Consider the following 22,502-nt stretch of genomic DNA (forward strand, 5'->3'; position numbering starts at 1 on the left):
ATTAGCTGCGAGCTTTCATCTCGCCATCAGCCTGCTATCAGTGAGCCACAGATATGTGGGACAGTAGCACATACAATATAATCACAGGACTGTATGGCACAGGCTTGGAACTCTATATTTTGGAGATACTCCCATTTCTTAGTCACGGAATCAAACGAGCATGATCCAAACGCAGCCAAGAATGAAGATCATGTGGATTAAAGGCACGCAGAGGAATACTGACCCACTACATTCTGCCTGGCAATGGTAATGGCTTGCAGTTCCATTTAGAGAAATTATAAAGGGAGATTAGAAGCCAGTGGTTCTCTTGCAAAGTAGCAAGAGAAAAAGAGCAAGAATTGAGAAATAAATTGCAACGTCTGGATTGAACACATCTGGCAACAAAGCAGCAAGAATTTGAATGTAGGTCAAGACATAGAAGGCATTAGGAATCAATTGCGGGTGGCTGTGATAGAAGCACAATGGCATGTTTACAGAGTACAATGGAATAGGTGTCTGGTTTTACAGGGCTAAAGGCAGAGTTAAAGAAACAATGACAATTTTTTTAAACATCTATTATGTTTGCATGTTTAGTTGTCGCATGTAGTTAAAACTAGATGGCTAATATAAATTAGGTTATTGAAACTGCAAAAAAAATTGCAATGTGCGCCATCATTTTCCAACTAATGTGTTTATGGATGCATTGTTATCAGAGTTTTCTGTAGACTAACTTTTTTTTTTATATATATACATGCCATGGGATTAATCAATGCATGCTGATGAATGATGTATAATAATAATAATTAATCTGCATACCCTAGTTTTGCACTGATGTAACAAGACTGACAGTGACACAATAAGACCTCATGTTAGCATCTTTTTACTCTTAAAAAAAAAAAATATTAAAAAACATGTATGTTCTTTAATGTTTGATTATAATTTTACTGTCTTCACATAGGGATGGGATTTGATAAGATTTTATCAATAATAATGCCACTGACGATTCTGATTATCGATCCAATTCTTTAACGATTCTCTTATCGATTCTTGATAGCACTGTGTGGAAATTTTTTTTTAAATGCTTTTAAAAAAAAGTGGTTTTATTTATTTTAAAGTTTAAGCTTGAGTTAGCAAACTGTACTTTTTATATAATGTATGTAATAAATAGAACCTTATTGTAAAGTGTTACTGATTAGTTATACACCGATTCAGACGTCTCCTGAGTTCACTGTTGGAAAGATCAGTTGTTTTAACGATTCATTAAAATGAATCGGTTCAAAGGAGTCATTATTAGTTCGCGAATTGGACGTGTCATGTGCGTTGTGTGATTATCCCAGCAGTTAGGACATGGACATCCAAGATTTGTGTCAAGTTGTCAACATAGAAAACATTTAATCACTGTATAGTTTTATTTCGTTTAATTAAAGTGTTGTTTTATGTCAGCTGAATGTCCGGAACGCTTTTCAGAGAAGATAAGGAAACTTATTTAGCACAATTCACACCCAGCAGTATAATTCAGGGAAAAAAAATCTCCGAATGCTCCACACGAAACTTTGGTCTTCCGACCTTTTACCACCGTGTCGATTTATTTTGATTAATATGTGCGAGGGAGAGAGAGAGCAACACAGCGCCTAGTTTGGAGACGGTGAAGTCGTTTACACAGAGAGTGCGCGCGCGCGACCGGCTCTCTCTCTCTCTGGTCGTTCTTTTAGTTAAAACATGCGCCCTGCCCCTGTCACAAACGCAGCAGTTCATCTACATTACTCACCGATCAAATAAGACTTTGGCGGGCGCTAAAACAAGTTCAATGCAGGAAAATTCATGCGTGAGTTTCCATTAGACTCGCACGGTAGCCAGGCAAATGGCGAGCTCAGCTGTTGTTGACGCTGTGCGTGTCATGGTGCGTGTGCTTCAAGATTATGACGCAAGTGCTAAGATTCCGATTGGCCAAGAGAAAAAGTGCTAAGATTCCGATTGGCCCAGAGAAATGTAAATTATAAGAATTATCCAATAATGTTTCGCAATTCTAGCCTGCATGGCAGTTTACTGTGAGAAACGAGATACGGCGAACGCAGGTATGTATATTATATTATATTTTATTTTATTTATAAACTTAAAGTGTGAAGTAATTAATATTATAATAAGTAATTAAAATAAATTAATTTAAATGTATATGATAAAATTTAAACTAAACTTTAAAAAATTAATGCATGTTAAATTGACATGTTTTTGTATTGGGTCAGTAAAAATGTTGGCAAGAAATCGGAACTAATGGCCCAACTTGAGTCTAAAATCCTTACTGGTAAGCCCTGCTAAGCTATCATCTGGCTTCATAAGATTTGGAACATTACATACACAAGTCGTGATGTCATGATCGATGATTGATGTCATCTGTTGATGAACTATTGCAATAAAATTATATTAAATAGTATAACATATAGTTACAAAAGTGGTGCAAACCAAAGCAACATTACTGTATGACTGTGTACCTGCAAAATTAGTTCAATACATTCCCAGTGGTGAGGAACAGAAAGCAGCTTTGGACATTAGTAGAACAGCAGCATAAGCCAAAAAGCACAAATGGGATGCTGCTGTATTGCCGGTCCCAGCATGAGACTAATGAACCAGGAATGAACTCCTGCATCTCTCAATCCAGTCTCGGTTTCATCTCTTTCTTTAGCTAAGCTCCATTGCGGTTTCTCTTTTAAACTCCCTCTCTGTCTAACAAAGCCATCAGCCGTCTTTCTTTTCCTTTTTACAGCCACCTTACAATTACATTCACCCCTGTTTTTTATTCAACCATTCAATCACCAACATTTCCAGCTCTGTTTCTTCTTGACCTCATTCACTGCTGTCTGCTTCTTACTGGCTTCTTTATGGCCTACGCTGACACAGTCCATAACTGTTTTATAGAGGACCGCATTAAGTCAAACACAGCCATCACCCACACACACCCACACACAGAAATTTGTAACAGATGCAGGCCTCTGCTGAAAGATATTTTGTATCTATAATGAAGCAGACATGACTAAGCGCTCGCACAAAAACTCAGCAGTAAAAAGTTGCTCTTGTTTTTTTGTCTACTTAATCACATAAGAAAAAAATTCACTTACAAAGGTCAATGGAATATTCTATTTGGGTGGGAGATTAAATATAAATTGGATAAGAAGAGCGTCTTAAGTGAGGATACAGATGTGATATATATATATATATATATATATATATATATATATATATATATATATATATATATATATATATATATATATATATATATATATGCATTAGGGCTTGGACAATAAATCGATGTATCGTGATTCGTGGATCAAGAGCGCTCGTACGTTTGGCTGAGTCTGAGAATGTACTCGCACCTCAGAATGCTTTTATGACGCGAGATTAATGTAAACAGCCCACTGCAAATACCATTTGAATTCACTTCAACCATCGATTTATTGTCACAGCCCTACAAGGCATGGACTTGACAAGACCTCTGAATGTGTCCTGTAGTATCTGGCACCAAGACATTAGCAGCAGGTCCTTTGAGTCCTGCAATTTGCAAGGTGGGGCCTCCATGGATCGGATTCGTAGCCTAGGTCCAGCAAATCCTGAAGATCAGGAATGGGCAACTTTGGTCCTGGAGGGCCACTGTCCTGCAGAGTTTAGCTCCAACCCTCCTCAAACACACCTGAACAAGCTAATCAGCGTCTTAGGATTATTAGAAAGCTACAGGCAGGTGAGTTTTATCAGGATTGGAGCTAAACCCTGCAGGACAGTGGCCCTCCAGGACTGAAGTTGCCCATCCCTGCCATAGATGCTCAATCAGATCGAGATCTGGGGAATTTGGATGCCTAGGCAGCACCTTGAAGTCTTTATCATGTTTCTTAAACAATTACTGAACAATTTTTGCAGCGTGCAATGTGCATTATCTTGCTGAAAGAGGCCACTGCCATCAATCAGGGAACACCATTGTCTGATCTGCAACAAACTTTAGCTAGGTAGTACGAGTTAAAGTAACAAAGTTTCCCAAAAGAACATTCATTGCCCAGAGCGCTTCCAAAGGCCTGCCTTCTTCCCCATACTGCATCCTGCTCTCATCTCTTCCCCAGGTAAATGACATACACACCCAGCCATCCACATGGTATCAAATAAAACATGATTCATCAGATTAGACAACCTTCTTCAACTGCTCAGTGGTCCAGCTCTGGCGTCACATGCTCCTTGTAGGCGCTTTCAGCGGTGGACAGGGGTCATCATGGACACTCTGACCAGTCTGCGGCTACACAGCAAACTCCGATGCACTGTGGCACCTTTCTGCAGCATTACGTTTTTCAGCAATTTACAGTAGCTCTTCTGTGTGATCTGACCAGATGGGGCTAGCCTTCACTTCCCACGTGCATTACTGAGCCTTGGGTGCCCATGACCCTAACACCTGTTCACCGCTGTCCTTCCTAGCACTACTTTTGGTAGGTACTAACCACTGCATACCAGGAACACCCCACAAGACTTGCCGTAACGGAGATGCCGGATGATTGTCAAATTCAGGCCTTTCACATGGAATGTTTTTTGTGAATGCAAGGTGCAAGGTCAGAAGACATATTTTTGAAAAGTTTAACTTGAGAATGCAGTGTCATGAACGAGACTCTAAAAAAGACGCAAGTGTGCAATGGTTACACATGCACGTCTACGTGGAAAATCAGTGCAAAAGCAGCACGATGGAATGCAAAAACATGTTAAGTGTGAACTGCCTCCCCCAAGTCATTTTAAACTGTTGATTTTATACAGTATACACAAAACTTGTGGCATAAACTTATTTACACCTGCTGTCAAATGTACCCTATTTTGTAAAGTATTGATATTCAAACACAAGCAGTGCATCATGGGAGCTGGCTGAGTTGGTGACACCTCTGACAGATTGCATATATGTCACTCATGTGATTGAACGAGTCATGGAGAGGCAATGAATGACAGGAATGGTGGTATAAAGAGGGAGATGTGTGAGGTTTCCTCCTTATTCTGGGTAGCTTCTCTGTCTCTGCTTCTAGGCTGTCAGGTATTGATTTACACTGGAATATCTTACGAGCTTCTGTTAATATAAGAGGCATGGGAATAAGAAAGCATAAATTAGACAGAGTGCACTCTCTCTTTGCCTTTCTAACATAAACATACTCAGTTTCTTGAACACAGAGGATGCACTGTAGACATGAAATGCTAGGAAATTTTCATATAGCGACTAAAATCATTATGGTTATCAATATTATTGTTAAAATGCACTGGAATAATTTCACCTATGTCGAAATCCAGCAAACAACATAAAATTTGCAGCACTATGCACATTTTCTTTGCATAAACATAATATTAAATAATAGTGGCGTGGTGCAACAGATCCGATCAGATCAGATCACGGTCCGGATCATATTACGTTTTTTGAGTCACAGATTGGATAATTCTTCAGACCATTACATTTTAAAAAGTAACTTTTCTTTCCATTTATTTCTTAAAGCACACACTAATACCACAAGCAACAACTATTAGCTTAACTAGTCAGAACACTCAGAATCAGAAACTGCTGCATAGCATAACATAACACATTTACCATTATGAATTATGATACCGCTTGGTCTGTTGGTTCGTTAGTCCATTGGGTCGGATTGCTTTCTCACCTCAACCGAACCGCTCCAGAGTTCGTTTTCAATCGGGCCGAGACCACCTCGTTCAGGCGATCTCGGAGCGATTGTTTTGGTGCGGATCCGAGCGTGACTGCTGTGTTCACATATGCCTAAACCAACCAAACTAAGGGAGACAAAAGGCACCAGGTTCCAAAACAAACGCACCAAACAAGTCAGGTGTGAAAACACCCTTAGAGCTGAAAGAATCTTTACAAGAATTAAAATATGGAAGGGTAATACTAACTGCCTGGAATTTATTGTGGTTTATCGTTAAATTGGTAACGGTTTCCTCCCTAATGCACGGATCCCTACAAATCCCTTCCTTTACCCCCCTCAACAGACAGATGGAATCAGACAAACCTGAATGTGAAAGACTTCAGTAAGCATGCACTTGTCTCCTCTACTACATATCAAACCTTGAGGGGGCTCTGAGAAGAGCACTAGTGGCACGCATAAACACAATCACACTCTACAGGTACACACGCACACACACACACACAGACGCACAGTGTTCTGCTGGCTTTGCACCGGAGTGTGCGACCTTGCACAGTCTCTCACGGTTTGCCTCTGGCACTGGCCATCTCTGCTCAAACACACAGGAAGAAAGAGTAAAGGTGAGGGGAAGAAAGGGAGGTGTAAGTGATAGCACAAGGTACTTTCCATTCATACAGCACACTTTAATGTATTCAACTATTAGAGGTACAAATCTATCTTTTTCCATTGTGAGAACTTGGATAGATATATATATATATATTTTTTTTTTTTTTTTTTTGAAACCCTGAAAAGGTGTTTAATTTAGCCACAAAAAAAATTAAATTGTAAAGTACTTCGGCAATGAGCTTTTTCTTTTTTTTTTTGGTTGCTGAAATTTCAGTGCACTTGTCTGATCAACCGATACCTAGCTATTAAAACGAACATGAAAAGTAGCTAGTTCAAAGACGTAAAATATCTGTACCCCCACCACCCACCTTAAAGTCCCCATCAAGTCAAAATTTTTGTTTTTTGGCCTTAGTATGAATGATACTCTTCCTGTTATCTAGTTGCTCCAAACCAATAACAAAACTCACATTTAGAATATATAATCATTCAAAACTCTCAGTCTCACTGATGCTCTCTAGTATCTGAAGCGTCCCGCCCCCTATATTTATAAATAGACGCTGAAGCTACGGCTAAAATTGGTCAATTGTTCACACATTTACTATTTTCTACATGGTAAATGGCACATAGTGCACTATATAGAGGATAGGGAACGATTCAGACAGTGTAAATATACTTTCCATTGGGGTGAATGAAGTCTGGTTTTATGTTAGTGTCGCGCGAACTGCCGCAGCGATAGCACAGCCTGCTCCGCTCCAGAGACACAATAGCACAGAGCGGATCATAAGCGCGAGCTGGCGCAGACCACAAAACGTATCGGATCCATTTGAATTCTGCAGAGAATGCTATATATTTTAAAGCAATATGGAGGAGAAACCGTCAGAGATTAGGAGGAAACTGCCGCTTTAAAAAGCTCAACGGCTCTGGCCGAGCTGTGATATAAATTAAATGCTATTTGCCATTTTAAAAAAGGGAAGGAGCTGTTCAATATGTCCCACCTTGTCTTCCTGTTTCAGTGGGAATTACATCAACACACTGAATAGTGTTGCGTGTTTCAAGGCACTTCAGTGGGTCTTTAAATTATGATTTTGAACTGTCCCGCCTTCTAACGGTTTCCAAAAAAAGACAATTTGACAATACATTAACTAATAATCAGGTCACTGTAGTAAATAACTTATTTAACTATTAACTCAGGTATTGTTTATCATTTTGTGCTAAACAGGGTATCGCACGATTCCCCTCCCATTACAAGATAATAACAACAATTCTTAAAATTAACATAAGCAACATAGATCATTTGAATCTTTTGTACAACATGACAATTACATTAGTTTTATTCAATCTCCAGTGTTTCCAATTCATCCAGCTCAAGCATTCAACCTTGTTACAAAAAATACATATCAAACAAACATGCGTCTTTAATTTATGGGAAATATAACTTTACCAAAAACTGCAAACCAATATTTGATACAAACTAGCAAGCAGCCACCGCTCAGTTTTGGATAGATCTACCGGTTACTTAGACCTTGTATATTATTAATATTGGTAACAAGGGTTACAAATGTCATATGAAATGAGCTGGAAATAAAAATCGCTCATAAATAATAGTTTGACTTTGACCTCCTGAGGTTGACAAACAACATTTTATGTAGGTTATGCAACATCTTTTTTTTTTTCTGTACTCAATAAACAAAAAAATGATAATTAAACCGAGCAAGAGCATAATATAATCCACTAAAAGCAACAGAGGTGGTGTGTGGGTGTGTGTTCAAATGAGCAAAACACACAGAGGGGAAAACAAGCAATGGAGATGAAGGAGAATTAGACTATCTGAATAAAGATGAAAAGAGAGGGGTGGCAAAGGGACGAGTTTAACAACTGCCTTTCATCTGCAGCTGGCAACACAAACGCTTCCTGATTACCACCTTCTCCCACATCAGCATCTCCATCCTCCCAGCCACCACTGCAACATCCGTTTGGGTCTAAAACATCCCTTCCCTCGCTCCCTTATCCTACCTGACACTCATGTTCACGACCACACATACACACATACACCATCACCACTAATACAAAGATACACACGAGAGAGGGATCCTGCAGAGGCTGTCAGACTGTCACCCACCAGCTGTCTGTCTGAAAGCAGGCAGACTCCCGTAGGAGGTCCCTACACACACCGGTCAACTTTTACATTGCTGCAGCATCCTCCTGCAACTTCACACATACACACATGCATAAAAAGTCACCAAAGCCAAGCCATCATCATGATGTCATCTCATCATCCAGCCTCACTGCACAGGATGGATGGATGGATGGATGCATGCATGCATGTGGTGTGTTAAACACATGCATTAAGCACCCATGAATTTGACCTGCATCAGATACACACCCTAAATCACACACAATTCCTCCTGCCTCTCAATCACTCTAGCAAACGCACAAAATGACATCATTGACAAATGACATCATTGACGAAATGACATCACTGGCATATGCATGCAAGGAAAGACGCCTCTCTCGCGGCTCGTTACTTACAGCATTTGATGAAATGATAGTGTGACATTTTTCTCCGCAGATCACACAGCTACAGGTTCGTGCTCTCCGGTGCGGTGCTGTAGTAACCGGCGCTATACATCATTCAGAGCCCGGTCTCTGAAATTCGCTTTACCTCCCCGTGCATTATTAAAGGGCGATCGGGTTGCAGAGGCGTTAGTGGTTGTAGTGAAGGAGGAGCGGTGGATAAGGTGACGGTTACCGTTCGCTCTCTCTCCTGCAGTCGCGTCGACTCAACCGAGCCGCTCTATGACCATGACCGCCACACGTGCTATTGTAGCGCCGCTGATTGACGCGTCCTTAACCCCGCCCACCGCTGCACACACACCCCTCGCACACAGAAACGCGCGCGCTCTCGCTTCAGAGAGAGGGGTAAAGAGACGGATAGTGAGGAATGGAAGAGAGAGTGATGAGAGGAGGTAGGAGGTTTGGGGAAGGAGAGAGGCAAGAGGGGAGGGGAGCAGGATGAAATTTGGGTTCAGACTGAGGGAGAGAGAGGCTGAGGTAAGTTACTGCAGTGCGGCTATCAGACACTGTGTGCTGGGAGCGACAGATACGACGCGGGAAAATAGAACCTAACATATTTCAATAAAGCATATTTAAGACCAGCTTTTATGTTACCATATAAAATAAACAGTTAACGTAATGAAGAAGGCTACACACACCAATTTTTGTCTTTACTTACATCTGTTACAAATTCCTCATCTCAATAGCCACTTTCACACAGCAATCCCAATAAATTACCATAAAATTGCCAGAATTACTTTACTGGTATATACATGCTGTTCACACAAGCAACAGCGTTCCAGTAACAGACCATTTACAACAGCTCCAAAATATCGGTAAATTCTGTAATGTCAGTCATGGAAAGTGATCTTCATCCGCCAGCATAAGGAGAAGAGCTTAAGTTTCACTATCTGTTCCATTTGACAAAATGTTTTGCTGTCTGAGTGATGGGGTGATGAGCAAACAAAATGCATTTTTGCTATTAAAAACACGAGACGCTGATAATAGTATCCAACTGCAGAGCCGCAAAACTGATGACTGGAAAAGAAGGCTGGGTCCCGATCGCAACACGTTGAAAAAGCTGCGAGATGTAGCGCAACGGTCAAAGATCATCTTGCGCATATTTACAATTAAACTATCAAAAAGCTTAGGCTACTGTAAACAGCGCTGAGTATTCACGTCATCTCCATAATAACTTTATGATTGGCCAAAAGCAGACTTCGGACCCAATCTTACACCCGGCGCAATCAAGCGGGAAGGAAGTCGACCGGAAGTTGAAGCCGGCCGCGTGCCACCATCTTGTAGCAGAACTTCACATGCTGTTAGCATCCCATTGACTCCCATTCATTTTGGCGTCACTTTGACAGCGAATAACTTTACATCTGAGGCGTTTGAAGACTCCATTTGTCCATTATTTATTTCTAAAGAAACACGACAATGTATAAAATGCTCCATTACCTTGTATCTTACGTTATGGCCCCGTAAAAACAGTTTTTGTAAAAATAGGCTAACGATTGCGTCATAACCGCACGACTCTCTGTCGCACAGTAGAGAGATTACCGTATTGATGGGAGGAGAAGCTCGCGGGCAATCGGGGGGACGTAGAGGCAAAATGACAAAATAATTAATCAGAATACCTAGCAAAAGTTTCTCCTGCTCATAGCTCATGGACACCTCCTACTCACGATCTCCGTCTCTGCAAGATTCGGAAGGGAATGATTCAGATTTCTCATGCCACAGCCACTAGAAGACAGACGGGTTGCTCACGTCACATCTACGTCGTCAAGCTCAGTTTGAGTCTGCGCGTCAGGAACGGAAGTCCTAAAAAATCGCTGAAAATGGGCTTCACTTGCCTCAATTGAGTTCCAATGAGATGACTCTGTCCATTTCTTATACTGTCTATGGGCGCAATGCAGCGCCAAGCGCAATGCAAGTGTTTCTTGCTAGCTTCAGTCCGACGCAGTTATCATTTTCACGTCCTACGCCACGTTGTTTAAATAGCAAATGAATTTGCGGCCATTTGTGCGCCCATGGGCGTGCTGGTCTGAAAACGAGGTGTGTTCTGGCGCATTGTTGGCACGTTGCTATTTTGAGGCAACAGAAATAGACTGCGCCATTTACCAATTGAAACCTAAAGTCAGTGGCGCAATATATATATATATATTTTTGTTATTTAAAGAATGCGTTAGTAATGTGCGCCTATAGGCGGGTCCACAACGTCTATACACTCTGCTTATTAAACACACAGGGACGCACAGCAGCACACAAACATGGCAAATATTTGAAATAAAAGGATTACAATGTAAAAAATTATTATTGTGTACATAAAGATATGGTGAAATCAATGGATTTTTAGCACTAAATCGGAATTGAGCACTAAGGCTCGCAATGTGAACATGGCCTTAGTTTTGAAATCATGAGCGTTCAGTTCTACAGGCAGATTTTTTTTTTTTTTTTTGGAGCCAATGGGCTGTAAATGTCATGTGACTACTGACTCTCGTCACTGATTAGCAACAATTAGCAACTGATTAGCTAAAATTAGCAACTGATTAGTGCTGCATCCGAAATTGCATACTGAATAATAGTTACATTTTATTTAAAACTTACTTCATGACCGTTAAAAAAAATATGTTATATATCTTTGGTATAAATGTGTCACTGTCATGTGGCCAGTAACGTCGCTTCACTGCCATTCACAAATCCTCTACCATGTCCTCATGGGATAGTAAAGTGTCCATTGGATGCGCATTTCAGAATCTCACCGGAAATAATAGGTCATCCGGGTATTTTTCACATACTGTTTTATGAATACTATAGGAATTCAGACATACAACTTGACTCGCATATGTTTTTCCCCTACTATATGTGACTTCTGTCTGAAACATATATTGTGCATAAACCGACAATTTAAATAAACAGCACAGACAGAATGAAGGAACAAAACCCCCTAGAATGCAGTGTCATTTATGATAAAGGGCATATTTTGTTGTATCTCATTGCTTGCTCTCAGTGTTGACGGGTGCGAGTCCTGACAGCTTAACTGCTCAGCAATAGTGTTTAACTGGCGACAAATTACCTCGGACAAGCTTCCTCTCCCTTCTGCTCTGGGTTAAAACCTTCATGCGTGCACAGGGCCAGGAAATTACAAACATGCAAAGTCTGCAAATTTCATGTGACGTGTGAACGTGAGGTTGTGTAAAGCGCATCAGACTGATTACATTGCATTTCCATCACCGTTTTGACCAGCGAATCTGGTTCACTGTGTGTTGGAGTGTATGTGGGTATGACTGAACATGAATGTATGCATATCTTTGTCTTCCTGCCAAACACCTCCACACAAACCCACACATAAACTCCACTTTAGAGGAAAAAAAACAACTGTGAAAGCAAAAGAAATAAAGACCAAAATAAAGCCTGTCATGTGTATCCAGGTCAGAGATTTAACCCTCTTCTCCCTGCATCTACTCGGTTTGCCGGGATTCATGTGCAGTAAAATGGGATATTATAGCCATAGATGGATATTGTAACAATGTTCTATCTGGAGGAGTTTTAAATGATTCCAAGGATCATAAAACCCAAATCACATTAATTCACAAGACTCTATTCCACATTTACAGAGATATTTAACTCATTCTCATGGACCATAAACATATGCTCTAAAGAGTCATGGTTGTTTGTGTGGAAGCAGTTCTATCAGTATGACCACATCACTAAATAAAAAAACGTAATAAATAATTATTTTGGTGAGAGGGACTTATTTGAAAGGATGCGTCTTTCTCGCTGCTATCATTCGCAGCAGATGCGCAACCCAGCGCCCTTGAGCAGAAGGAATGGAAAAGAAGCGGTATGGGGGAAAGACAGATGGAAGGGTGGATGACAGATAGAGATATGAAGGCAAAAAAGATGAACGAGTGGGCCGAGGAATGGACTGGAGGAATATTTAATGCAGCTTTTTATTTTGATATATTCACTTTGTGACTAGAGACACAGGCGACAGAGATGACTTGACAGAAACATGAAATGTGTGAGAGACTTAAAACGAAATAAAATAAGGAGTGGAAAGTGTTATTGTCCAAAAATTGTAATAAAATCATGTAGCATTTTTTTAATTTTTTTTATTCAATGCGATACTTTGGCTTTTCTACAAAATAGTGAGTTGCTTTGCTGACTGTTATAGTATCCTATCTGAAATGGAACCTCATTGACTGATTTGGAATGCTCTACACATAGGGAGCAACACTTTCTGTCATACAAATAACACTCCTTAAAGAAAGTGTGATTAGAATTTTATACAAATAAATTGTATAGAATTAGTAGAATTTAAGTATGTTGCAAAGCTAATGATATGCATTAAAAATACAAATATTGGGTAAAAAGTATTTTTTCTTAAAATATTTGTATTGATACTTTTTGGCATTTTTATTTATTCTAAAACTATTTAGGATATTCCTCTATTTTTTTATTATTATTTTTTTTGCCATGGATTGGGTGGTTTTTGAGGATGGATGGATGGATGGATGGAAGTCTGAGCAAACAATAGAGAGTCACTAAAAAGGAAGAAGAACTTAAGATTGAAAATGACTGAAAAACGAAGAGTGTTAAGACATATTCCCATTGGATGTGATCTCCGAGAAGGTCACATTTCATGGATGAGCAATAGAGATTATACATCACTTGAGGGGACAAAAGACCCTTCGCCCCATCCTCTTCCACCAGCCAGAATTCACCCAGCAGTTAGAGAGCAGTGAATTTTGAGAAGGGCCCACACAACCCCACAAGACAAAATAACTTAATTCAAACATTTTCCCACTTACTTGTGTGTTACTAACTCAAGCAACAATGACTGTAGTTTTTATTATTGTTGTGTATGACTCCTTTTGAACAGGATATTTTTTGTAAAATTATCTCTCTTATTTAAAAAAAACAACAAAAAACTATTTGAAACGTCCCACAGATTTTCAAAGGAGTATGAACCCCTATATGAAAAAAAAGATGGGTAAGTAAATTCATGAGCTTTGCTATATGCATTGTTACAATTTTTCCTTTTATTTTTTCACAAAAAACAAAACAAAAAACAATGTAATTCACAGATGACAAAAGATGCACAAGGAATCCCGACATGTCTCTGCCAGTCAGTGCACTTGAGTTCACCTTGGTCAAAGGTCACAGAAGAGAACTGTCTATGCCAGTGAGTCATAACGGAGAAATGAGATGTGATGTTTTCCTCCATCTGTGTGTTATGAGAAATGTCAGACCTTCAAGTTGCAGATGAGAGAAAGGGAGGGAGACCGGTCTCCTCTGTCAGACCAATAAAGGATTGGAGAGAAGAGTGTCATTTGAGGTAAATGTCAAGACAGAGAGGGAGGAACAGAGATAGAGAAAGAAAGCATATGAGAGAGGGAAATTACCCTATTTCCAGAAGATGATATGAGGTATGAGTCTCAGCGTAGGTATTGAGCTGTCAGGACTAAGATGGAAAAATACGTCTTATCAACAGCTGTCAGTCTCTGGGTAAAGAAGCCACTACAGTAATAAACCAAACACTGATCATGAGTATGAGGGACATGCCACCACAACATCAAAACCTTTGAGAGCGCAGCTGTGTACTGCAAGTCACTATACCTAACTTCAAAACTGAGCAAAAGGGCAAAGTCTAAACTGATTTTAGTTTTACAGTTATAGGAATCCTTTATCCAGAAAATTTTAATTTGTATAAGTTGTTCCAAACCACCAGTTATCTTTTTATTATTGTATATTCTTTTTGTTGATCTAATTTAAAATGTTGGGTTAGTTTCAACTAATTGTGCATTCACACTTACAGTCTACGATCAGGCAGATAAGGTCATTTGCTGATGAATATTATCAATGGGACATTGGTTCACAACCACCTCAGGACTCACTTGTGAATGTCAGAATCACACCTGACTTTTCTCCAGGTATCACATCGGAAATGCAGCTCATAAATGTATTCGGATCAACAATAAATGTATTTGGATCAACTATAGCAATACATATCTGGATAGCAGTACATATTCTTGCCTTAGGAAACTTGCTAAATTTCACATTGACAGACACATGTCGACTTTGTTTTATTTTGCTTCATTTTATTTAGCTTTTATTGAATCTATTATGTCATTTTCCATTGTGGTGTGGTATGGAAGCCTGTCAGTGAAGAATAAGAACTCCTTAAACCAAACTGTTAAGTGGGCGAGTATAGGATAATAGGAGTAAATCAACGGAATCTAGGAAATATTTACACAAATCAGCTGTTCCGCAAAGCAAGTGCTGTCTTGAGTTATCGGTCGCATCCCTTAAGGAATGATTTTCAGTTACTTCCTTCTGGTCGCCGGTTTGTGGCTTCGAGATGGATAACTAGACGGTACAGGAATACTTTTGTTCCAGCAGCAATTACAATTTTAAATAATATCAGTAAGAGAGATGTTTTAGTATTTGATAGTTAATTTGGACAGAGGATATGTATGTGTCATGGTGCAGCCTGTCATGATGTTTTAATAAACCTGTAAATCTGTATGTGGAATGTTTTTATGTTTCTTATGTCTTCTATGTTTCTTTTTTGGATGACCGAATTCTTCTTTTTATCTGCAAAACAAATTTACCTGCGGGTATGAAATAAAGATACCTTGACCTTGACCTTGATATTCATCATGTATCTGTTTCTTGGTGAACGGATGAGTAACATTTCCACTCAACTTCAATAAGCTTCTTCAGCACACTGACACAAACACTATTCTTCTAAAAGCATATCATAGTGTTGTGTGAAGAACACACCAAAAATAATGATTGACTGAATATATAGTTGTGTGGTAAGTGCATGTGCTTGCATCATGATTTGAACAAGTTAAAGGCAAGGTAATCGAGGAAGAACAATATGTATTCAGAAGACTTGGAATATAGAGCACAGTTAATATGAACTATTGTCTAAATTAGTTAAAAGAACAAAAAAATGTCCAAGAGCATCTTGGATAATCTGCTAAACCTGCATTCTGATATAGTTTTTCACAATGAAGAAAAAGAAAATCATAAAGTCTACAAGTTTGTAGTGTTTTGAATTGTGTTCCAAGCTCACATAAAAGATCAGATGATTGTAAGGTTCCATTTAAATTTGATTCAATATTAACTTATATTGTTAGATATGTGAGGGGAAAAAACAATTTGTGCTTAAATGTGTATCAGTTGAATGTGTTGTCAGCCAATCAACCTTTACTTACATTATTCAATTAAAGGCAGGCTAGGTGATTTGTTCCAGAATTTTTTTTTGTTATGTTAGTTGAAAGTCTCTTCACATCCTGATAGCAATCACTAAGTTAAGTGGTCCAGATGTATTTATATGTATATATCGTCTGTGGATGGCGTAGGACCATAAAATGTTCATCCAATCATTGAATTCGGTCCGCATGCAATGATACAATGTCCTACCTGCCTGTCAACGTATATATTTCCATACCTCCGCACACCTGCTCGCACAGACATCACACATCATGAGCGTTTTTTTTTTTTTTTAATGCAATGCAGAGTTAGACAGTCACAGACGTCAGTCACCGAGCAACGCAACCGAAACAGCAGCCACCTTTTACAGTTCCTCCTGGACCAAAACAACAAGCTTATGCTGCGTAACTACTGTTATTTGGAAGAGATGGAAACCCATGACGTTATACTTTGGGCAGTTCGTGACCCGAATTTATGTGTTTCAATTTCAACACTATCAATGTCAAAATGAATCTGCAGAAGTCAGGTGGTACTCTGCCGTGCAAAGGCAAAAGACCGTAACTTCGTTTTTGGTCGAAAATGAGTTATTTATATTTTTGCCACATTCAAGACTTCCTTTTATCATGTGGATGAGTATCTTGAATCAATTCCGTTGTTTTTTCGAGAAAATAATGAGTTGTCTTAACAGTAACTTCCAAAAGCCCATGAGAAACAAAGGCAGAACACCGAAACATCAGTTACCGCTCTTTGGCTTTGTTTTGGAACGCTCAAATTGAGTTACGTTGCTCTGCCTTTGTTTAGCCGCGCGTCAATATGAAGTTACTGTGCCGGTGTTCTATCAAATAATGCTACCTACCAGATTGTATGGTTATCATCCTTTGTTTTAATGTCCAGTCCCTGTAACTTCTGATGTCCTCAGAGCTTTGTCCTGCATAAACGCGGTCAAAAGATTTAGTATGGTCGGAAACCGCTCCATCGACAAACGTGCGATAGCAGATGAATACAACCAAGAACTAAAGCCCCGCCTCACCCAGTTCAGGTAGCGGACCTAGTTGAAACACTCATGCATCTAGCTGGCAGAGTGCCAAAACTTCGCCGGCGACTTCAGCCCCGACCTAAACACGGTCAAACCAACGCTGGACTAATATATCTATGGAGGTATTTTGTCATGTCAAATGTATTAATTATGCCATCAGAATGCAACCAAAGCACAGGATAGCAAAATATGGCTATAAATAATTGTAAATCATACAAAATAAATGCCATGATCACTAGATTTTATACAGGTGTTACTATAATGATTTTGTTAATGATGATCAGCAACCAAATATTGATAATGTGGAAGTTACTGCCTTTTGCCTTGGCATGACTTCTCACTTTTTGCTGACAATACAAAGGCAGAGTACAGTAACTTAAAAATAGTGGTCAAAAGTCAAGTTTGAGCTCAAGATTTTTTTATGTATATAATTGTCATTACTAAAACATCTATTTGCCAGATTTCCAGTGTCCTACCTATAATTAATTTGGCGGGACAACTAAAAATATTTAAAGTAATTTTTCTCAGTTCCACACTCTAGCGACTTAAGGTCTTTTGCCTTTGTAGGGCAGTACAGGTCAGCGCTCTTTAAGTTGTTTTTTGTTAATTATTATTGTATTGTTATGTGCTTTGAGACATGAGGTAATTTAACGCCGTCTCTCGTCTTATGATGCTTTAGGCGTTCATGTGTTTTGAAGTAGGCGTGGCTTTTGAGACGTCTGAATGGAGGGTGGGATCTTATGCTTTCAAAGCTAGCTGGCTATTGCTTGCCTCTCCGAAAATTGCCTACCCAATCTTTAAGCCTCTGCATCCTGTAATAAAAACACACCATGATAAATTGTATCAAGCATCTGTCACAAGGAGGCAGTAGTATTCCTATAAATAATTTAACATGTTTTTGTGTGTGTGTGTGTGTGTGTGTGTGTGTGTGTGTGTGTGTGTGTGTGTGTGTGTGTGTGTGTGTGTGTGTGTGTGTGTGTGTGTGTGTGTGTGTGTGACAATAAACACAGGGCTTTACTTTACTGGTCAGGGCTTTACTTTACTGGTCTGGGTTTTTGAGAGTTCAGGCAAAACCTTTGTAACACCTGTCAAGTGTTATTTAAACAGTGTGGCATTTCCAAGCAGTATTTCATAGTGCCTATTAATAATCGCATGTGTATCTTACCTCGCTATCTTGCTTTTATATTCACACACCACAGCTGTAAAAGCTGTTGATGAGACCCTGAGGAAGCTCTTTTCACTAATTAAAACAGCTTGTGACAAGGATCTCACAAACACTAATGAATCAGTTCAGCCATATTGAACCAGCACTTTCAATTACGGCAGCATTCATGGCCTGGGGAGGGAAAGCGCCTTTGGAAGGGCCATGGTTTAAGGAATGAATTAAACATGTGATGCAATCTCTACATGGCATTAATTATTCAGCCCCTGTGTTGTATTTACACTACTAAATATTTCTTTTCCCCCAAATTTCACTGCTGAATTCTATTAGCATAATTTAAGGGTTAATTTTCCCAACCAGTAAACTGGCAAATGAAAATCTCCTAAAATGTTACCCTCAGTAAACTGTGTAGTGAAATGAACAGTTTATCTGTCAAGCGCAACACTTAATTCGCATGTGAAGATGATTAAAAAAATAGTATATGAAATCTTCAAAGACGTTTTATTAGAGATCGTAGAGGTCACACAAACAGTACAGTAGACTTATAATCTAGTGGTCCATTAAGCTGTGGATTAATGCCCTTATCTCTTCCTTTTATCGCTCTATCTCCTTAAGCCCTCTATCTGTCTTTCTGTCTTCTTACTTGCTCCTTCATCCCTGAATATGTGGTTTGCTCTCAATTTCCATTGTTATCTCTACTGTGATGTCTTAACACCACTGATGTATTTGGATACAGTTTAATGTCCACACATAGGCACATTTACTTATGGTTTTAACATTTATCTGAGGTGATGCGATCATAAGGGATTTAAAACTTTTTGTGTTGGATCACATAAACAGTCAGAAATGTGACCATCATCCTAGAGTTTAAACAAGGGTTTAAAACAAGAAAAAATAATAATTGGGAAAATGCCTATACCGTATACATGCACAAGACTTTACTCAACATCTTGGGAGACTCTCTTTTTCCAGTTTGAACCTACAGATTTCAAAATCCATTAATTTAATTCTTCATCACCCGCCCAGAGCAGGTCAAATCTTCTGTGCATTAAGGCAAGTGTTAAGAGTCAGGAATGAATGTTGTGCTAATGTGAACCATGACTGTTTACTCTGTCCCACTTTAATGATCCTACTCACTCTTATTGAATTAAACGGCTGAGTCTTCAAATGAGCTTGACTGGTTCAATGCCCATTTTGAGAAATGTGATGAAGCAATGTCGCGACTGAGACTGAGAGAGTCAATAGAGGTCAGTCTGATGCAGTGTATCAGATGTTTGTGATTGGAGAGATGAAATAAAGAGAGTAAAGAGAAAGTGAGATACAATAGTGAAAAACAAGGTCAGTGAGCTTTTAGTCTAACACAAAATGCCATTTGATTTATGGCATAAAATATGATCCAATGACCAAGAACAACCCATACTGTCAATGACCAATCGTAGTACCATTTTGGGGTGGGGTGATGATTCTTCATAGAACACAAAAAAAAGAAGAAAGCGATTACCGTTACACTTTATTTCGATGGTCAACTTTAGACATTCTACTGACTATACGTAACTTCGCAACATGTCAACTAAAACTCATTAGAGTTGTAGACTGTTTTGTTAGGTTTAGGTATTAGGGTTCGGGATAAGTAGAATAAGTTGACGTAGTTGCAAAGTTTCTTATAGTCAGTAAAATGTCTGTTGGGGGAACATCAAAATAAAGGAGATATTAAGCAGACTACTAATACTCTAGAGTTAGTTGACATGTAGTTGCAAATTTACTTAGTAGAATGTCTAAAGTGGACCATCGAAATAAAGTGTTCCCAAATTACTTTGTGATCGGAATTTCTGTCTATCCAAAATCAATAAGAACTGAATATTTCACAGATACACAGTAACTCAAAAACAAAACAGAATATATATTGTCATGCTTGTCTAGTTAATTTGCTACAAAGTGCTACAACTTTGAATATCTATCAAAGATCTGAAACATCTAACCTGACAAATCCAGAAAATTATTTCACCCTTATAGCCCAGAATACAGATTTCAGCCAGGTTAATTCTCTCTCTCTCTCTCTCTCTCTCTCTCTCTCTCTCTCTCTCTCTCTCTCTCTCTCTCTCTCTCTCTCTCTCTCTCTCTCTCTCTCTCTCTCTCTCTCTCTCTCTCTCTCTCTCTCTCTCTCTCTCTCTCTCTCTCACACACACACACACACACACACACTCACACTAATACCTGAAATCTGGTGCATTCCCTCGCAATACCCCTATATCTATCCTAATCTCAGTTTCAAGCAGTATTAAATGTTGTTTTTTCCTTAATCCTTCAAAAAAGCAGCTCAATATTCAGCAGCACCAAGTGGAGTCAGTCACCGTCACTTTGGCTGACTTTGAGTAATTAGCCTCTACTTAACACTGTTAATCTTAACACTGTTATCTCAACTAAACTAAGACACACCATCACATTCATATAAGTAGTAAAGCCAAAAACTTTTTCTAAAGGCAATGTCCCAAGAGGATCATCTGTGGTACCAATTAAGACGACTTTGTATTCCATGCAGTGAAGGCAGCAAGCCTGGAGTCAGTACGGCTAGAGCTGCCTCTGAATGTTTAATTGAGCAGTACTCACACTCTCACTGCTCCCAAAGAGCAGAATCTGAACCGCCCTTCTGTCACATCTACAACCACTGTCAGCTGTTCTTAGGAAAGACAGGGGCAATTCCTGACAGAACAGCAATGGAGCTACAGAATGAGAAAGAAACTGACAGTGACAGAGTGAAAAGTGATAAAGGATTAAGAGATAAAAGATAGATTGAGTATGACTGTCTGCAAGTTAAAATGACTAACCATTTCAGTTATACATTCCCCATCATGGCTAAATATAGTGGATACAATATCCAACTAAATTTTTTTTAGGGTGAATTAAACCATTTCACTATGTGCATGTAAAACACCAATACGCTTATGACTCCCAAACATCAGCTTTTTGAAATAACATGTAATCCCGGTTTAAATGCAAACTAATAACTCTGCAATGCAAGTAAACCGCATTTACAAGACTTTATTAATAAATCAGGTTATTTCCTGGTAGTGAGGTCAAAATGTAATAATTTTTGTATCTGACTCCAAGTATTCCATATGTTATGTCGGTTGTGATTAAAAACCGAAGAGTATTCCAAATTTATGCTTTTACATTTGGACTGAACCACTTTTACTTCGGCTGCACTTCGGCTGCACGAGGAACGCTTGCTCTGTCTGGATGAGCTTAAATCTGCAGTAAGGATGCTTTCCTGTCCCATAGGTCTATCATATGCGCACTTCAATAAGTTGGAAGAACACAGGTCAATGTGTTTACACAGTGGGAGAATTGATCAATTCATACGTTTTATGGATGTTAAATTAGTATTTTCTAATCTAAAGATGCAGTCACATTAGATACTTTTATTTATTGTTGATATTTGTAGTAATGCACCTCTCACACTTAGGTCACTTTTAAACCTTGCAGCTTTCTGTTGGTCAGGGCGCCGAATTCATGTGACCAAATTGAACCAAATGTGAAATCTGAGTGGAACATTTCCTTCCTCACGCGAAACTCCCAATCGCACTGATTCCTATTGAAATGATTGGATTTCCCCAAACAATTTCGCCAAGCAATGGTAAATTATGCTGCACATTAAAAGATCTGGACATCATTCTCATGGAAGTGAAATGGAGACATGGAAAACGCTGTAGTTATTCAAAGGATCAGTTATTTATTTACCATTGCATTGCAAACAAGCAGAGACGGTCCAAACTGCATGTAGCACTTCACTCACAATAGAGGTGAGGTGGAGTTATGATTAATACAGACAGTTTGAGGATATTTTTAATTGGTTAGATATGAAAAACCCACAGACAGACGTAAAGGGTGATCAATAGTACTAATTTAAGAAAAAAAGGACAAAAAATTTTGATACAAGGTTTTCGCCCGACAGCCACGGTTTACAGTTTTTTTCTGCAGTGTTACATTATTTGTTGTAAAACAAATTTGTGTCCTCCCTAGTTGTAGTCAGTATAATCGTGCATATTTATTTTCTCTCTCTCTCTCTCTCTCTCTCTCTCTCTCTCTCTCTCTCTCTCTCTCTCTCACTCACAAACACAAGCTGCAGGGAGACAAGCCTTGAAAGATCCATGATTAATTTGGCCCATTAACTGCCACTGCCAAGGGAAAGATGGAGAGAGAGAGAGAGAGAGAGAGAGAGAGAGAGAGAGAGCGAGCTAAAATCGTATACCCTCAATGCTCATTTAAAAAGAAAGAAAGA

General features: G+C 39.1%; 1 protein-coding gene and 1 long non-coding RNA gene across 7 annotated transcripts in view; one reads left to right on the plus strand and one right to left on the minus strand.

Annotated features, from left to right (window-relative positions):
* myo16 (myosin XVI) overlaps positions 1-22,502 on the minus strand; it is a 236,169-nt gene that overhangs the window by 192,907 nt on the left and 20,760 nt on the right. For 3 of the 6 annotated variants that reach the window (XM_082175790.1, XM_082175789.1, XM_082175794.1), the window contains exon 1: positions 8,775-9,052. The exons of 2 other annotated variants lie outside the window; for them this stretch is intronic. In XM_082175790.1, coding sequence (XP_082031916.1) covers positions 8,775-8,802 — 28 coding nt within the window. In that variant the 5' untranslated portion in view covers positions 8,803-9,052. Of the gene's footprint in view, positions 1-8,774; positions 9,054-22,502 lie in introns of those variants that run through there. One more of the 6 variants, XM_082175793.1, reaches the window with a different exon arrangement.
* Positions 1-22,502, plus strand: part of LOC309503198 — a 419,995-nt gene that overhangs the window by 68,761 nt on the left and 328,732 nt on the right. The gene's annotated exons all lie outside the window — the stretch shown is intronic.

Source organism: Leuciscus leuciscus, assembly GCF_965113295.1.
Source record: "Leuciscus leuciscus genome assembly, chromosome: 7".
NCBI classification, from domain to species: domain Eukaryota; kingdom Metazoa; phylum Chordata; class Actinopteri; order Cypriniformes; family Leuciscidae; genus Leuciscus; species Leuciscus leuciscus.